The following is a 17822-nucleotide window of genomic DNA, read 5'->3' as shown; positions in this document are numbered from 1 at the left end:
GAACTCGATGTGTGAAAAAAGTCCCTGAATGATGAAAATGCGGAAGGATGAGACACGTGAAAGACATTACCCATCATTTGTACATGCAGGTGTGTTCGTGGCATCGTGTGTGTGTGTTCAAAGTTGTAGTTGTAGTCAATCAGTGCAAACAAATCTGATGTGGAAAGATCGACAAGACAAGACGAGAAAAAAAAAAAAAAAGCGGAAGTAAAAGTCAAAAAACGAAAGATAAAGGGAGCTGCTGGTGCTTTAAGGCTCTTCTTAGAGGAAGTTGATGCTCTATAGGTCTCTTTGTATCGCCACAGTAACAGAAGTGGGTGTTCTGGGATGCTAGGCAACCCGGCTCGCCCCTCCCTCTGTCTCAGCACGACCCCCGGTGACCTGTGAACTGGGCCGACCTCAGACATAAAGAGGAAGGCCGGGCCCAGACCTATAGGGAAAGCTTTTAGTAGGTGACAGCACTCAGAGAGAGGCCTGGGACTGATTTACAGGCCCGCACACACCACACACCGACATACACACACACACACACATATATACACACGCACACGCGCGGGTTACGCATGCATGCAGACAGACAGGAAAAGTGACACATAGACGCACACATGGGGATGCAACCTGTCATGCAGATGTACAAAACCTGCAGCCCGACGTAATTAAATTAAACCACCGCCGCACTAACAAACCAGAAAATGTGTCTGCGAACATCTCTCTCTCTCTGTCCCACCTCCTCCTCCTCCTCCTCCTCCTCTCCCCCCGGCCTCCCCTTCACCTCCGTCTCCTCTGCTCCTCTGACCTGAAAGTGAACTCCTAGAGGTCAAACGGGACATAACTGTCCGAGTGACCAGCGTTCACCTCCCATAATTTAGCCAAGTGCCGGGGCAGATGAAGCTGTTGAATCACATACGTCTCACAAAAAATTCACCACTTACATCCATAGTACCATCCATACAGACCATAATTACCCCCAGTCTAGCCACCACTAACAGGAAGCCATACGTTATCTGAATCGTCCAGCATCTATTAACGCATACACACATCCACTCCAATCTCGCACATCTGTCCGCAAAAGCACTCGACAAAAAACCTCCAAAACGCACCACACTTCTCGCACATGTGCATACACACAAAACAGCTATCTATCATCAGTGTTTGTGTATATCTGAGATCTGTATCGGCTGCCCCCCCCCCCCTCCATTCCACCCCCACCCCTCCCCAATCTCCAGTCATCACTGTGGCTCCTTAATTACACCCTTCATTAACTCACATCAGCTCAGTGCATGAGTATAACTGCCTGTGTATGTGTGTGTGAGAGAGAAGGATAGAAACAAAGATTGTCGTCTGCAAGAGTGTAAGTGTGTGTGTGTGTGTGTGTGTGTGAGAGCAAAAAAAGGGAAGCACGGAGGAAAAAATAGAACATGACAAATGGGAGTGGGGATCGAAGCTCCAAACCAATTTCTGAGACTGCCTTTCCCTCCACCAATGTTCCTCTGAAACCCTCGGGGAAGGGAGACCACCGCCACAATCTGCCTCTCACTTTCTATTTGCACGTTAAGAGTGAGTTAAGGGCAAGAGAGAGAGAGAAGGGAAAAAAAAAATCCAACCCTCGGTGGATGGTTTAGTCGACCGACAAGTGGCACTCCTAAGAGGAAATGGCACCTTTTTGTCACAATCTCTCTTTCTGCTACTTCTCTGTCCGTCACCATAGCCCCACTACTACCAATACTACCACTACTACTACCACTACTACTACGACTACTAACATGTCAAGGTACAGCCATTGAGCTGGTCTCGTCGTATAAGTACATGGGTTTCCATTTTGATGAACTTTCAAGTACCATATTTCAAGCTTAGTTTTTCTTAAGGTAAAATTGGTGCTTTTACTTTAGGAATAGATCTTGCTTCTCTTTTGGAGCCAGGAAACGCTTTGTATCTGCAACCTTTCTTCCACTGCTTGATTATGGTGATGTACAGTGCATACATGCATGCTCCACTTCTCTGGATACTGTGTAGCATCATTGTGCCCTGAGGTTTGTCACTGGATGCAAAAATCTGACCCATCATTGCACCTTGTACAAAAAAAGCTGCATGGTCATCCCCACTCACTGGTTGACTTTTATTTATAAAGCTCTACTTGGGATGGTCCCATCCTATCTCGGAATTCACCTTGTTAGGAATCGTGGACATTACAGGCTACGATCCACTGGCTTTTTTACTCTGAACTCTCTGCAAGATGAATTAAAATTGTCAAACCTGATCCTTCTCGATAAACCTTGTTAAGATTCTTAAAACTAAGGAACTCGAAAGCATTGGGCTCTGTCACTTCCTTCAATCTATCCCTGATAATGTCATTTTTATTTATTGAACTATTGTTATTTATCTGTATTACTACTCGTAATTGTAATTTTGCTGCCTCTTGGCCAGGTCGCTTTTGAAAAAGACATTCTACATCTCAATAAGCTTTACCTGGTTAAATAAAGGTTTAATAATAAAAAATAAAAATAAAAAACTACTACTGTAGCTGCAGGAACACCAGAGGAGATTAATTGATGGCGAGGGAGAGGGAGGAGGAGGAGGAGGAGGAGACAGAAACGGGTGAGAACAGAGGCGAGAGGCAAGTGACGGTGCTTAAAGTATGGACTCACATCTGCAAAGACAAAAAAAAAAAAAAAAAAGTGGGGGATGAGGGACGTAAGGAAAAGGCAAAGAATTGAAGACACCTGGTTCTCGTCAGAGCACCCTCCACCCAGCCACACACACACACACACACACACACTTTGAGGTTTGTTAGGATTTATCCTGCTTACATTTCTCCTCTGCTATGCATCATTTCATGTCTACACCCGTGCCCAGCACCTCAACAAAGTGCCATACACTCTCCGCTGCACTCTCACTTTTCCACCTCTCCTTCCTCTCACCCTATAACTCCGCTCTTTGTTTTCCCTCTCCTCTCTCTCTCCCTCCCTCCCTCCCTCCCTCCCTCCTCTCTCTCTCCCTCCTCGATGATGGGGCAGAACTGGTCTTCGCCCCCTCTTCCCTTTCTTCTCTCCCTCTCTCTTCCCTCTCTCCAGCTCTGTTCTTTCTGGGGAGGCAGACAGGCCACATTCCACAGGGAGGCCCAGGCGCCCTTTTCTGACACGTCTCAGCGTTACACCCCTCCCTCATCCCCCTATTCCTCCTCTCCAGCCCCTCCAATGCCCCCCCCCCCCCATGTGCTGCCTCTTTACCCCTCCTTTTACCTACATTCCCTTTGGCTATATGTCCCACATCCCCAATCCCTCTATAATGGCCACTGACCATCGAACATCTACCTGTGTTGCACCCTCTATCTATCTGTCTATCTGTCTATCTGTCTATCTATCTATCTATCTATCTATCTATCTATCTATCTATCTATCTATCTATCTATCTATCTATCTATCTATCTATCTATCTATCTATCTATAAATTAGAAAAACTTTATTGTCCCGCCAAGGCAGGAAATTCATCTTTGGTCTATTCTATCTATTTGTCTATTCTATCTATCTATCTATCTATCTATCTATCTATCTATCTATCTATCTATCTATCTATCTATCTATCTATCTATCTACAGTATCTATCTATCTATCTAGAAATTAGAAAAAGTTTATTGTCCCGCCAAGGCAGGAAATTCATCTTTGGTCTATTCTATCTATCTATCTATCTATCTATCTATCTATCTATCTATCTATCTATCTATCTATCTATCTATCTATCTATCTATCTATCTATCTATCTATCTAGAAGAAGAAGGATGGAGACGCAGGGAGAGCAGAGGACAGAGAGAGGCCGGTGGAGGATCTGACGGCTGGAGATGGCTGTGATTTCTCTCAGGTTCCCGAGGGGCCCGAGGAAAAGACGGCTTTGTGTTCTGACAACACCGCGCTGTCAGGAGTTCTGTGTGTGTCTGTGTGTCTGTGTGTGTCTTTTCTGCTCCAGTGCACACTGGCATGGTGTTTAAGCACCAACACTGGTCTGCACTACACCTTCAGGCGAGAGACTCAACCGTGGAAGAGAAAGGAGGAAGAGGAGGTATAGAGAGAGGTATATCCACGACTTTCAGGTTGAAGCAGGAGAGCAGGTTCTTACACGTATATGTTGTCAGGTATCAGAGACCGTATTGATTTTTAAGAGTGGGGAGCTAAAAAATACAGCATGGACACCAACCAAAACTCTATCAAACCAAAAAGAGTGGAGCGATGGAAGAAGAGATGAAAAAGTGAAAGACCTCCACAGATAGAGAAAGAAAGTTAACTGAAGATGTTGAAACTGGAGATTAATAGTAAAGGTCTTTGATTGATTTGAAGAATGCAGATGTGATTTTGTAAAAAAAAAAAAAAGAAGAAGTATATATATATATTTTTTTATATATCTAATCTAGATCAAATATTATAAAAGCCATTCATATCTCCCATATTCCGTTTCAAACTCTTAGACATGTAACACCGAGGTGAGTACACTTCTTCTCGACTAAATTTTATGAATTTAACAGTTTTTTTTTTCTAGGCCTTGAAATTCAGATGAAAAATGTAGACAGGCAGAAGAATAACACAAAAGAGGTGAATGAGAAAAAAAAAAAAAAAGATTCAGGCAGGAGGCTGTGGTATCAGAGAAGCCACTCAACAGTGCTCACTGGCACAGAACCCCCATCTGATTCAGGGGGCTGGTGAAGGACTGAGGGTCGAGGGTGGAGAGGGGTAGGAGGTAAAACTGATCAGAGATGACAGAAACACACACACAGAGATAGAGCATAACAGCAAATTATGATATTAGTCATCCACACGTGTGGGAACATGATGCTGATGATTCTTGTGCATCGTAATAATTACATCCACAGGAATCGATATATAAAACTGTGTCAAATCAAATTAAATCTGTTTAATTTGTGCAAACTGAGTTTAACCTGAAGCTTAAAGTGGGAAATTACTACAATAAATGACTGTGTACTTATTGCTGTGTGTCTCTGTGTGCGTGTGTGGATGTACTGTAACAGTTTTTGTGAGGTCGGGTTTGGATCTGGAGGAAAGGTTGTGCTTGTCTTTCATGGTCCGCAGCGGATAGCAGGAGGAAAAAAAAAAGGAGTACAGTGAGAGAGAGAGGAAGAGAAAAAGATGGAAAGAGAGAGGGATGTATGTTTGTGGTTGGTAACCCGCTCAAGAGAGGAAATTCCAGCATGCGCACACACACACACAGGGACGCACACACACACGGGTGCAAAAACATAGAGAGCAAAGACACGTCCAAGAGAATAAAGACCTGCTTTGTACGAGCTACAGGTTTAGTGTTTATATGTGTGCATTTGTGCATGGCCGTGTGTGTCTGTGTGTGTGTGTGTGTGTGTGTGTGTGTGTCCTCGGCTGAAGGTTGCTGAGGAAGCAGGGTGAGGATGCAGTCAGAGGAAGGAGGAGGGAGAGCAGGACAGGAGTGAAGGGACTTGAGTGTTCTTCATTCACCTACGGCTCCATCATTATAATTAGTGGGAATAATTTTAGCAGCAGGGAGGAAACCCTGATTTTTTTTTCTTCTTTTTTTTTTTCCTCTCTGGGTTTCCTCAACTAGAAACTCAGCTGGTGAGTCGGTCGGTCGGTGAGCCCAGAACTCACAGTGACCCTCTTATACACATATTTGATATAGGCTATTGCTTTTATAAAACGGTTACCAATAATGGCAATATGAAAGAGGAATACGCAATCAATTTCATGTAGTTTTTATTCAACCAGAAATAGCCTATTAGGCCTATCCAATAAAAATAGCCCCACTGTGAAAAAAATAGTCCCACCTCTCCAGACGTTAGCTCTAGTCTGCATGTCATCTTTTCCTCAGGTGAAAGTCACTGCTCAATCCACTCTACCACTGTTAACCCAACCCCGGAGGTGAAAGTTAACCTTAAAACATGTTAATTCAACTACTTTAGTCTGTTTGTTAACATCGTAAGAACACCGACTTTCTTTTGCTACCGACTGCGAGAGTACATTGCCATGGATACATGACAACAACTTCCATTCATACCAGTCGGTAGCTGGTTTTCAATGATTTTTGACCTAATATGTATGTCATTTTACAGTATAATGGGCATTTATCAACTATAATACACTGTATTTTAATGACTTTTGACTGTAACATCTACTCTGTATTTTTACAGTTATCTATGTTCTGTGATCCTACTATAATTTTACGGTATCTGTCTGGAAACTTTGCTGCCAGTGCTGTCATCGTTTTTTTTACAGTTTTTTTTTTACAGTGTACGTGCCTGACGCGGAGTGATCTAGCCTATGCTGTGATAAGGCTTTAGAGTAGTAGCCGTGGTATATGCTCATTATACCACCACGGCTAACAACCAATCAGATCGCCGGATTTGTCCTTTCCGTTTTATAAATACAGTAGGTATACAGAACCAGAGGGTGAGAAGGATATAAATATTGCTTCATGTTTCATAGAGCCGGTGCATAAACAGGAGAATTTCTTCTTTCTTAATCTGCAGCCACATCAGTGACTGAAAAACATGATTCAGTGAGTTTCCATCGTTAGATGACAAAACTCTGCAGACATTCTTATGTGGTTATGGACAAATGACTAATGTAGAGACCTCTGGTTGAAAAAACATTTGCGTGTGTGCATGTGTGTGTGAGTGTGTGAGTGTGTGTGCGAAGGCCTGGGTCCTTCAGAGAGCAATCAGAGAAGAGCTATGTGGATTTTTGGGGGAATGAGAAATAAAAATGTAGAATTTCATCCAAGACGTTCCGGGAAGTTTGGAAATTCCATTTGACACAGTGGCCAGTGTGTGTGTGCGCGTGTATGCGTGCGCACGTGTGGGTGTGTGTGTGTGTGTGTGCGTGAGGGGATGGGGGTGTGTGTTTGGAGGGAGAACTGACGCACAGGAGGCAAGATAAATCGCATTACTGGAGACACTACATGCTGACGTGTCAAACACGCACAAACACTGCTTGATTGATCATTGAAAAAATAAAACAGAATGACTCCTCTGCACAACTGTGACACACACACACACACACACACACACACTTGCATGTGTATCCTACATAGATTGTGTGTGCATGCTGTAGTGAATGTATGATCCACACAACAGGACAAAATGGCTTCTCACCTCGGCAGAGCTGCAGGTAGCTCTAACAGCTTCTTTCTCTCAGCCAGTCATGTGTAATAATAATGCATCAGTAGGAACCATGTGTGTGTGTGTATGTGTGTATGTGTGTGTGTGTGCGAATTATTATGGTGAACTTTTTCCCTGTGGAGTTAGTTGGCAAATTAGGAGCGGTGGATAATTAAAGCACGACGATCCAACCTGTCAGAGCTTTTCACCGTTTGCACATGCGAGGCTGACAATTACCAGAGTGTGTCTGACTGCATGTTGTCACATCTGTGCATTATGTAACCACCTGTGTGTGTGTGTGTGTGTGTGTGTGTGTGTGTGTACATGATGTTCTAGGTAAAGTATCATATATACTGCATGTACCAAGTTGCACAAGAGGGGCGGTGCTGCAAAACAAGTCTCAGGCGCACAAACGTACAGGTAGGCAGGTAAACAAACTGTTAAATAGTTGCATGACATGTGCCCCACATAACACACATACACACAAACACACACACACACACACACCTGTTGTTGCTGCAGGTGCAGTAAGTCGACTGGACTGATCTCTCCATTGGCGTCTCCGTTCGAGCCGCCCTCTCTACCTCCCCCTCCATCTGATTGGCTACTGAGGCTGCTGACTCCGTTCTGGTTGGACGGCGTCGTTCGAATGGTCTCAGAGGCTGATTCCACCATCATCACTGGCACCTGAGAGGAGGGAGGGGAGGGGTGAGGAGCGAGACAACACAGAGATTGAGACAAAAGTGACCTGGGCAGTTTGTGCAGAAAGCCTGCTCCCATCTGAGTGAACAAACAAGGGCAGGAAAGTAAAGTAAACACACACTGAGATAGAGGCGTGTATTGTGTGTGCATGTGTGTGTGTACTTTGTGGAAAAAGGGCTTTTGGTCATGAACCAGCTAACACACAAACAAGCCCAAGTGGCCACAAAGCAACACCTGAAGCAGACACTTTTTTTTTGTATTGTATGCATGTGCTGAGGAGCGTTTCCATAGATTTGGATCTATATTAAAGCTGGTTTAAAGTAAATGTTATTGCTTATACTGCAGAACTTGATATTAGTGCATGCAGCCATGTTACTTCTTCAATAGAAATCATTTACTCTCAAATGTGGCCATGATTATTTATATATTTTTTAAAATAAAATTTGTGTTACAGAGACTTTAAAATAAATAATGATAACTCTAAAGTTATATTATCCATTTTTTGAAAGAAACTGAGAAAGTCTTTGTGCCCATTCATTCACCTAATGAGTGTTTGTTAACAACAGACAGCTCCACTGCAGTATGTGGAGGTCCACATCGCTCAGAGATCTAAGTCTCCTCTTGGCAATTTCTTTAAAAAATAATTAAAAGTCACATTTTCAGTAATATTATGGTAAAACACCTTAAAGGTCAATTTTATATTCCATTTTTGTCTTTTCAAAATAAGCGGAAACGTATAAGACACCTCTTGGCAGCTTGGCCTGATAGCCTCCTCTTGGTAGTGTTGGTATGTATGTGTGTATGTGTGTGTACTTTGTGAAAAAGGGCTTTTGGTCATGAACCAGCTAACACACAAACAAGCCCAAGTGGCCACAAAGCAACACCTGAAGCAGACACTTTTTTTTTGGTATTGTATGCATGTAAATGAGTCCCGAGGAGCGTTTCCATAGATTTGGATCAGACGTGCAGCAAATCTGAACTGACAAGGCAGTTAATACTCTGCTATATAGTTAAATAACACACACATTTCTCCAATAATCAGAGGTGGCATGTGTGCGCTGCTGTGTGTGTGTGAGCCATGAGCAGGTTGGTCTTTGAGACAGATCTGTTTGATGCACCTTCATAGGGGCCTCTCTAATTAGAGCGTGTTCCCTCCGACAAAACCCGACAAAACGAGCCGTTCCTGGATGTGTTGTTGTTTTTTTTGCCTCGCAAACACACAGGCACATTTTGCCATCGTTAGGCAGCCGGAGCGTGGGAGCAGAGCAGAGACACACATACACACACACACACACACACACACATATATATATATATATAAATGTGCACAGAACACACACCACAAGGCAGCTGATAGAAAACAAAACAAACCTTCAGACAAGCACGCAGGCTGTGAACTCCTAATGACAAGCTCAATCTCGTCTTTCTGCCTCATCCAGTTTTAGAAATTAACACACACAAGCGCCGAGTTTTTAAAGGGGGAAAGTTCTACTGCTTTTATTTCAGCAACCCGGAGTGGGTACACAAAACGCCATCGAGACATTCTTACGCGCCACCTGTGTGTGTGTGTGTGAGTCTTTCAGAGGCGTACAACACATGCCTTCTGGGGAAACAATAAAAGGCATTTCATGGGGGAATCTAACTTTTCTTTTCCTCTGAGGCATCACTGAATTCTCTGCTGTTGCCTCAATACAACGGAGAAGAAAAGGAAGAAGAAGAACTGAGTTTTTGTGCCAATGCTCTGGGAAAACAAGACATTTTAAAAATTATATTCACAAAAAAAGAAAAGGCTCTTACTTTGAAATCAGTGAGGTCTAAAGGTTTAACCCAAGAAATGTCTGGAAGCACGTCGCGTTGCTGTGGATTTTTCTCAGATGTCATATTTCACATATTTCAGTGTTTTGAGCCGTAAAGTCTGTTCACGAGTGTCAGTTTCAGATGAAACAATAAAGGTCAATAATAATAAGTGACTTCGGAAGTCTTTTAAAAAATTTTTTTACTGAAATATCTGAACTTTTCAAGGTGATCTCAACTTTTACCACGGACAAGAAGTGTTTAAACTACGTCTCTACAATAACTGCACCTGCAGAAGTTGAACTGCATTTTACATCCAACATGTCTGCATACTGTACTGTACAGTAGATGTTTTATTTTTTATTTAGGTCAATAAACCATCAGGGTACCAGGTGCTTATGAGCAGGTTTCACAACTATTTTTCCTCCCTCCTTTCCCACCTGGCACCCATCTGCCTGTGAAGTTCAGTCTTAGAAAGTATAGAGCATTATTGTGACATTTAAAGCTAAGTCACTTAATCTGCAACCTCACTTGTCTCTTCTTCTTCTTCTCCCTCCTCCCCGCCTCCGTCCGTCCGTCCAGAGTCAGACCCCCGCTAGGTCAAACTGCTCCCTGAGGTAATATTATGAAGCAAAGCATAGTGCTGAGTGATCAACAGATCCCAGCGCACAGTCCACTGACTTTGTACCGCAGTAGAAACTCCTCACATCATCACACGTCTCACTGAGCATGAATCACCGGCCTGCTACCAGAGCAGAGGCAGAGCCCACACTACACTACACTACACTACACTACACTATGCTATACTGCACTGCACTGAGCTGCACTGCACTGAGCTGTAATGTACTGTACTGAATCTGCTTCTTACTCTTCCTCATTGACCTTATTAGCAATGAGGAGGGGGACAGAGATAAAGACAGACAGAGAGACAGCAGAGCTCGCAGGTGGACAAGGACCTAATGGGAAAGTGGGGAGTGTGTAAAGACGTCGTGAGCGCATGCCCTCTCTTCCTCTTCCACACACACACACACTGACACAGACACACACAGGCAATGTGGTATGCTCCTCTGAAGGGTGTGTACTCTGTCATATCCTGTAATGGGTGTATATAAGCTGGTGTAATGGAGGTCGGGAAAAAGGCAGGGGCATAAATCTAACCCTGAAGTATTAAGGCTGTGATACACACACACACACACACACACAGTTACACACACATGCACTGCTTTAAGTTTAAGTGTTTCTGGTAGCGAAGGAGGAGCTGCCCCGTGCAGAGGCCTGCCTCAACCCGCCGCTGCGTCTCTTTCTCCCTCTCCCGGTTCTCTCTGCATGCTCAGACCCCCTCCAGCTGAACCCCTGACCTGAGAGAGTGTGGGGAGAGACATTCCCACTACCCCGAGGGGACCGGGCGAGCGAGGGAGGGAGGGAGGGAGGGAGGGAGGGGAGGGAGGGAGGAGCGCAGATCAGAGAGATAAAGAATGCGTTTGGAGGAGAGGGAAATAAAAGGCCTCCTTTGCCTTTTAATTGGGATGGAGAAGACAAGAAGGGAAATGGGACTCAACATGTTTCTGATGACTCTGGTATATACATGTGTGTGTGTGTTTGTCTAAGAGGCTGACACCTACCTTTGAACTGTAATGGATTAGCTCACAGCAAATGTTAGGTGCATGTGTTTATGTGTGTGTCTGGTGTGATTGATGAGCGGAGAGGAGATGGAGCTGGGACGAGTTCCTGTTTCAACACGTACGCTTGTTCAGATGTTCCCAAAATTTAGCACTAATAATAATCACAAAGTCAGAAAACTCTCCCGTCTGTTCCTTCCCACTGCTTTTAGGGCGTGTGTGTGTATGTGTGTATGTGTGTGTGTGTCTCTATGTGTGTGTGTGTGTGTGTGTATGTGTGGAGTTCAAACACGCCGAAAGCCAAATGCCCAGTGAGCTGGCCTCGCCGCGGCTGACTCTCAGGCTTTGTTGGAGGGATTGGCTCTGTCAGATTCCTCCTGGTCACCGCTCGTCAGAAAACCTAAAGCCGGACCACTTTCACTTTCTCTGAATGTGTGTGTGTGTGTGTGTGTGTGTTTGAGTGTGTGTTTGTGAGACAGAGAGACTTGTGTACAGCGTGCATTTATGTGTGCATCTGTGTTTACAGCAGCTTAGTGAGATAATAAGTCTTTATCATGTTATGCCTCATGTGGGAATATTTCCAGCGGTCCCAGAACGCCTGTTCTGTTTCCTCCGCCTTGCATCAGCTCACAGGAACGCTGCTTATTAGGCAAAGAACTGAGGGAATAAGGGTGGGAGGGAAAGTGTGGGGAGGAGAGAGAGAAAGAGGGAGGGAGGGGGGGAGGGTGGGTGGGGGTGAGGGAAAAATTGTCTGTACCAGTATCTACACTCCATCATCTGTCTACTTTCATCTGACTCTTGAATTATCTGTCTTTCTCCTGCTCTCGCTGCAGCGCCGTCTTTCTCCCTCTGGTTATGCCTGGTAACTAGTGGCAGGTTCAACCCTGGAAAACATTAAAGTTCTTCTCCTCACCCTGAAATAGAATCCACACAGGTTATTTCTATAATCTTTGATAGTTCAATCAATATTTGTGAACAAAGGAGACACTCTTCCTGAGACAGGAATTGGAGGAATTGGAGCTCTAACCTGTTTTGTAATCAGGAAACAGAATTTGGAGGAGCACTCTCTGTTGACAATGAGTGGCTGTGTGTGGATTCATAAAATATTTGGTTTAGCTGTTACACCCAAAGGGGCTTTATTTCATTATAATTGACAGTCACGAAACTAAAAAACACACATGAAAAAAATTACCCTGGTTGCTTGTCACTGTGTCCACAAAGTGTCCTATTTACTGTCGGCAGCCGCGGGATCCGTCTCTTAACAGCGTCACAAAAGAGTCGCAGCTCTTTTTTTTTATTTCCATGCTTTGATAGGGACATGAACGCTGACATATACACAGACAGATCATAATTTAGTAAATGCCCGCACACCCATATTCTCTCAGTCTAACGCAGCAAGTTGGCAAAGACTCCTCCGCTAAATAAACTGTGACACACGCCCTGAGGGAATCTGCTTCAACCCCAAACCCCAGAACAAACCCAACCATCAGGTCTGGGCTCTTATGTCTCCATTAATCACTCCTGGTGAGAAAAGGCAACTAGGAGCACTGAACTAAATAAAACAAAAATTAAACAATATAACAGACCGATATGCCGATGTGTGTGCAAAGGTGAAAAAGGAATAAGAAAGTAAACACCGGTTGTGTTATTAACGTTTTCGATGATACCGCAGCGGTGAGGCGCAGAGACAAGGTGTTCTTGTATAATCATAGTTTGAGGGCAGAGTTTCCAGCACTTTCTTTTGTATCCTGCTACTTAAGCACCTTTTCCTCTTTGTCTTTTCATGCAAGCAGATATTTAACTATAGAACTAATTTGGCTTCTTTGCACATGTCAAGACCTGATGATTCAAAGAACAGCGAACGTCACCCTAAATGTGATTATTAAACAAATTATTCTCTGAGAGAAAGTTCATGAATTTTCTTGTGCACCGCTGCAACAACACAGTTCAGCTGTTGCAAAAGAGATCAATCTTTTTGCTTGCTTTTTTTTTTCACACATTTTTACCGGCTCAGACTTAAGAATTCAGATCATTAAGAAAATGATGCAGTTACTTTAATTTCATTTTTCTTAACTACATTTAAAAAGTAATTATCTAAGCTTAAAACATAGATATATACTATATAGCCTATAGCTGAGCACTACAGCCATATTCTGCCGACAGGAACAACAGGAGGAGAAAGGAGAGGAAGAGCGATAGGGGGATATCTGTGTGGCATTTCTGAGCTGACGTGTATTAGCTTCAATAAAAGAGAATGAGGTCAGAGGAAAGCTGAAGAAATAACACACACAAGCGAGCACACACTCACTCACACACACACAAAAACATACAGCACATTTTTTCCCCATCACTTTCCTGTCCAAGTTTGGTTGTTTCCCCCATCAGCTGGCCACTGCTCGACGCTAGCCAGGCATGCAGCAGGATACCAGATCCCAGAGCAGCCAGGTAGTCCTCCACCACTCAGCGCTAAAGCTATGGCAGCTAACAGCAGCGCTCCAGGCTACGCTGGCCGCCAGCCAGCGCTAACAGGTTGGCTAACAGCAAAAAGGGCTAATGCTGCTAGATGTCTGTGGCTGCCCTGGCCCTGCTCCAGTGCTAACAGGTGAACTCCATTATCCTGCAGACAGATAGTCAGTCAGATGTGGGCCAATATCTACTACTGGCTGGCTGGCTTCAAAGAGCATCATCAAGAGACACACACACAGAGAAAGAGAGAGGAGGCCTCGCTGCACAGGCCTGCAGTCTGACCTGCAGTGTGCTGTGCAGCTGGCTAATGAAGAAGCCACTGTTGTTGTTGTTGGGGAGTGAAGCGATGGTGCTGCTCAGAGTCCAAGTGATAAGGAAATCCCCCTGACTGTGATATAAACATGGGGAGTTCTCCTATACTTCTGCAGGACTGTCTGCCATATGGCGCTCACTCGCTCCGTCTGGGCGTTGAAGTGAAGTGTTCATGTGTGTGTGTACAGTATGTGTGCTTTCCAGCGTATTGTCTGCACAGTGCGTGTAGGCCGAACCTGCCACATGTGCAGCCGCGTACGTCTGCGTCTGCATGTGTGTGTGTGTGAATTGTGTGTCTGCTCGGCCGCCTGGAGTTCTCTGAAGACAAAGTCCCTGTTTACAGAGCCCATAAAGATTAGCCTCCCTCGGTCAGGTGGGTTCTGGAACCATAGGTAAACACACAGCGCATTCCGCACCGATGAGATCGCTCCGTATGTGTGTATGACCGGGGCAAACATACACTCCTGCCTTCACCTCGACCCTTCCTTTAGAGTGCAGTAAGTGATTTACCAGCTTGCAGACTGCTGTCTGTTCGAAATACTGAAGACAGACACAAAGATATGCACACATACACTCGCACACACACACACACACAAATATTTGTAGAAGGAGCGGACTTCATGCACACCTCATTTATCTGAGCCTAAAATCACGGGTTGTACATTCCTAAAGAGGTAGCGCCCGTGCATGTGAATGTGCGTGTGCATGTGCCAGTTGGAAAATCATCCTGTGATCATGAGGATGAAAAAAAAAATACTTGCCCCCTCCTCCTCCCCCCTCCCCTCTCCTCCTCCTCCTCCTCCTCCTCCACCTGTCCTGAGAGGTAATGGAGGCTGAGGTCAGTCTGCACAGCTCATGCTCATATTGTATTTAACATGGTGGAACGGAGGAGGTGAAGAGGGGAGGCGGAGGAATGGAGGGCAAGAGGGAGAGGAGCTTGGAAAAAAAAAAAAAGGCAATGTGCCTTTATTTGGATCTGAAACCAGCGAGTGCGCCACGGAGCAATTAGCAGCTCCGTCCTACGAGAGCTCTTTATTAGAATGACCTTCACGGTGAGGGGTGGGGGGGTGGGGGAGGGAGAGCGGGGGAGAAGGAAGGAAGGAAAGACAGAAAGACATTTTTCAGACAGAGAGATGAAAGGGTGTCAGTGGGGAAATGGACAAATGACATGAAGGTGAAACAGATGAGTAAACTGAGACTGAAGTACACTGAGATTTAATTTTCGTATTTGCGCGACAGATGTTGACGTGCAGATGGTGAGTGGTGAATCTGATCTGTCTGACCCCTGGGCTGGTGTGTTTAAAAAATAAAAAAAAGTGATGGGGGGGTTGGCAAGAATTCATAAATGTGCACACACAGACACAATTACAGCGTTTTGAGTGTTAAGTGTGTGTCTGTGTGTGTGTGCAGGTGCATGTGACCTGTCAAAAGTGCATGAATGCTCAGCCCCATTAACCAACATGAAAAAGAGGAATATGCTTCAGTCCATATTAAGGAAACATCCTCACCCCATTCCTCACACTGGAATCTTCCACCTTCACCAAATAAATGACTAACTTCCTAACTTTAATTACACGAGACAATCTATATTTTTACTCTGTGAAAAGGCAAAAAAAATTGTAAAAGACGAAGAAGAAGAGGATTTTCCCAAGAGGCAAATTTGTTGTAGTTTCCTTGAGGTGACACATAATTTCATTTATGATCAGAATTTGCATTACAAGGAAGATAAAAAAAAGAAGAAGAATAGATTTAATAATACCTGAAAATGAGCAGCAGGGACTACAATGGATTTAAAAAAAAAAAAAAAAAAATAGTGGTGTAAAAAAATATATATAAATAAATAAATATCAAAGTGGACATGATATAATTTTATACATCAGCTTTCAAGTCGGGCACTTTGCATTTCCTAGTTAATTAATAGATTGGATCAGAGCAAGTTTAATCAAATATAATTGAATAAGTCCACAGTAAAAAAACAGGCCAGACTTTAAAGGAGACATGCGGAGAAAATGATAGCATGTCCACTTTTCAAATTAATTGAATTTTAGTACTTTTGAACTTGGTCCAAGCTGTTACAGAGGTAATTAATTCCCATCCTATCCAAAAGTGCTAAAACAAGATGATATCCCTGAGCATTGCACACACACACACCCTCCAACACACCCACACACACATTTTCCTCTTTCAAAAAAGCAAAAATAAAAATCAACACTGTTGCACACCAGTGACAGTCTATAATGTATTCCATGTAATTGTTAGTTTTCTCCTTCTTCTCCTTCTTCTTGTCCTCTTTGCTCTTTTCTCCTCCTCATACTTTTGTCTTACAGGCCACAACTGAAATATTAATAATTTCTCAGGCAGTTCTCATTGTATTAAAAAATGTCTCCTTTATAATTTATCAGAGAAAGAAAAATCTTTGTTATAGTGACAAGCATGCTAATTAATAGAAGTAGAAGGAACATTGAGAGAAGTCATACTAATTTGGAACATGCTAATATTAATAGAATAATTTATGGCACAGTATAAATAAATTAATAGAGTAATTCGTTTGAAAAAGGGATGCCTTCAATTCAATTTAGGAGAAAAGAGCCAAAAAAAAAAAAAAAAAAAGAAAGTCTGCCTCTTGGACAAGGACATTAATAACAGTGCTCTATCACCAGAAACAGAAGAGGAAGAGACAAACTAAACATGCGCTGTTCACTTTTAAAACGCATCAATATTTCAGTCAGTTAATGAAAATTGGATGAGCAACACTTGTATTTCCTGCCTTGTTATTTTCATTTACTGTTTAAGGACTTCTTGACTTCATACGTTTGTGCAGAATCTGCAAAAGGCGGCTACATCTTTTTTTTCCTTCTTCTTTTTAAATGAGATGCCTCTTACTCTCCCCATTGGCGTCATGTAAACTAACAGCTGTGTGCCAGGCAGTGGGCGAGAGAGGCAGAGGAATACATGGAGAGAGGGAGAGAGAGAGAAGTGGACTGGGTCATTACTATCCTTATTACTCCTCATTAAAATACACCCATCACAAAGACATTCTGCTATGTGTATGTGTGCGTGTGCGCATGGATAAGCATAGGGCCAAGCACATGTGCGTGCGCATCTCTGGTGTTCCCGATGTGCACGTGTGAGTGTGTGTGTGTGTGTGTCTGTATGCAAAAGTGACAAAAAAAGAACAATATAATTGGAGAAATGTACGCAGTAATAATAGGTATTCAGAAAATGATAATTCATATTAAACAGGGTGCACAAAGTCAGCCTCATTTGCATGTTTTAGATTATATGCATTTCAAAAGTAATTTCCGCAGGGCATATGAATGACATTAATTCCCGGGCGGGTTCTGCTATAGACCTCAAACTATCAAACACTCAAACATTTAACAGATGAAAAAAAAAAAGAGGGAGCCGGTGCCTTGGCAAGGGGAGATTTCAAGGTTAAAGTATTTGAATGTGAATTTTTTAAACTTCTGTCTTGGTTTGTTTAAAGTTGCTCCACAGCTAGACAAAGACTTCCATTAATTTAGAGATTCATTGAACCACTGAGATTTTTTTTTCTTACTCAGTTCTATGTGTATGTGTCTCTCTCTATATATATATATATATGTGTGTGTGTGTGTGAGTGTAAATGTGTGTGTGTGTGTTTTCCTCTACCAGTCCGAGAAAGACACCTCTCCTCCTAATCCACCACTATTTCCTCAGCAATGAGTCTGAATTGCTCTGACTCACTTGTGAGTCATGTGCTCGTGTCACTCCAGAACCAGACGAGCGCAATCCAACAGAGAGAAAGTATAGACACA

The 17822-nt window shown here is 43.4% G+C and overlaps 1 protein-coding gene across 4 annotated transcripts in view; it reads right to left on the bottom strand.

Annotated features, from left to right (window-relative positions):
• The window catches only part of foxp4 (forkhead box P4), a 111585-nt gene that overhangs the window by 56291 nt on the left and 37472 nt on the right, over window positions 1-17822 (bottom strand). For all 4 annotated transcript variants that reach the window (XM_085775828.1, XM_085775826.1, XM_085775827.1 and 1 more), the window contains exon 2: window positions 7640-7819. In XM_085775828.1, coding sequence (XP_085631954.1) covers window positions 7640-7819 — 180 coding nt within the window. The remainder of the gene's footprint in view (window positions 1-7639; window positions 7820-17822) is intronic.

Source organism: Trachurus japonicus, chromosome 5, assembly GCF_045865225.1.
Source record: "Trachurus japonicus isolate A0001 chromosome 5, Traja_1.0".
NCBI classification, from domain to species: domain Eukaryota; kingdom Metazoa; phylum Chordata; class Actinopteri; order Carangiformes; family Carangidae; genus Trachurus; species Trachurus japonicus.
This window is presented reverse-complemented; position numbering and strand designations above follow the sequence as displayed.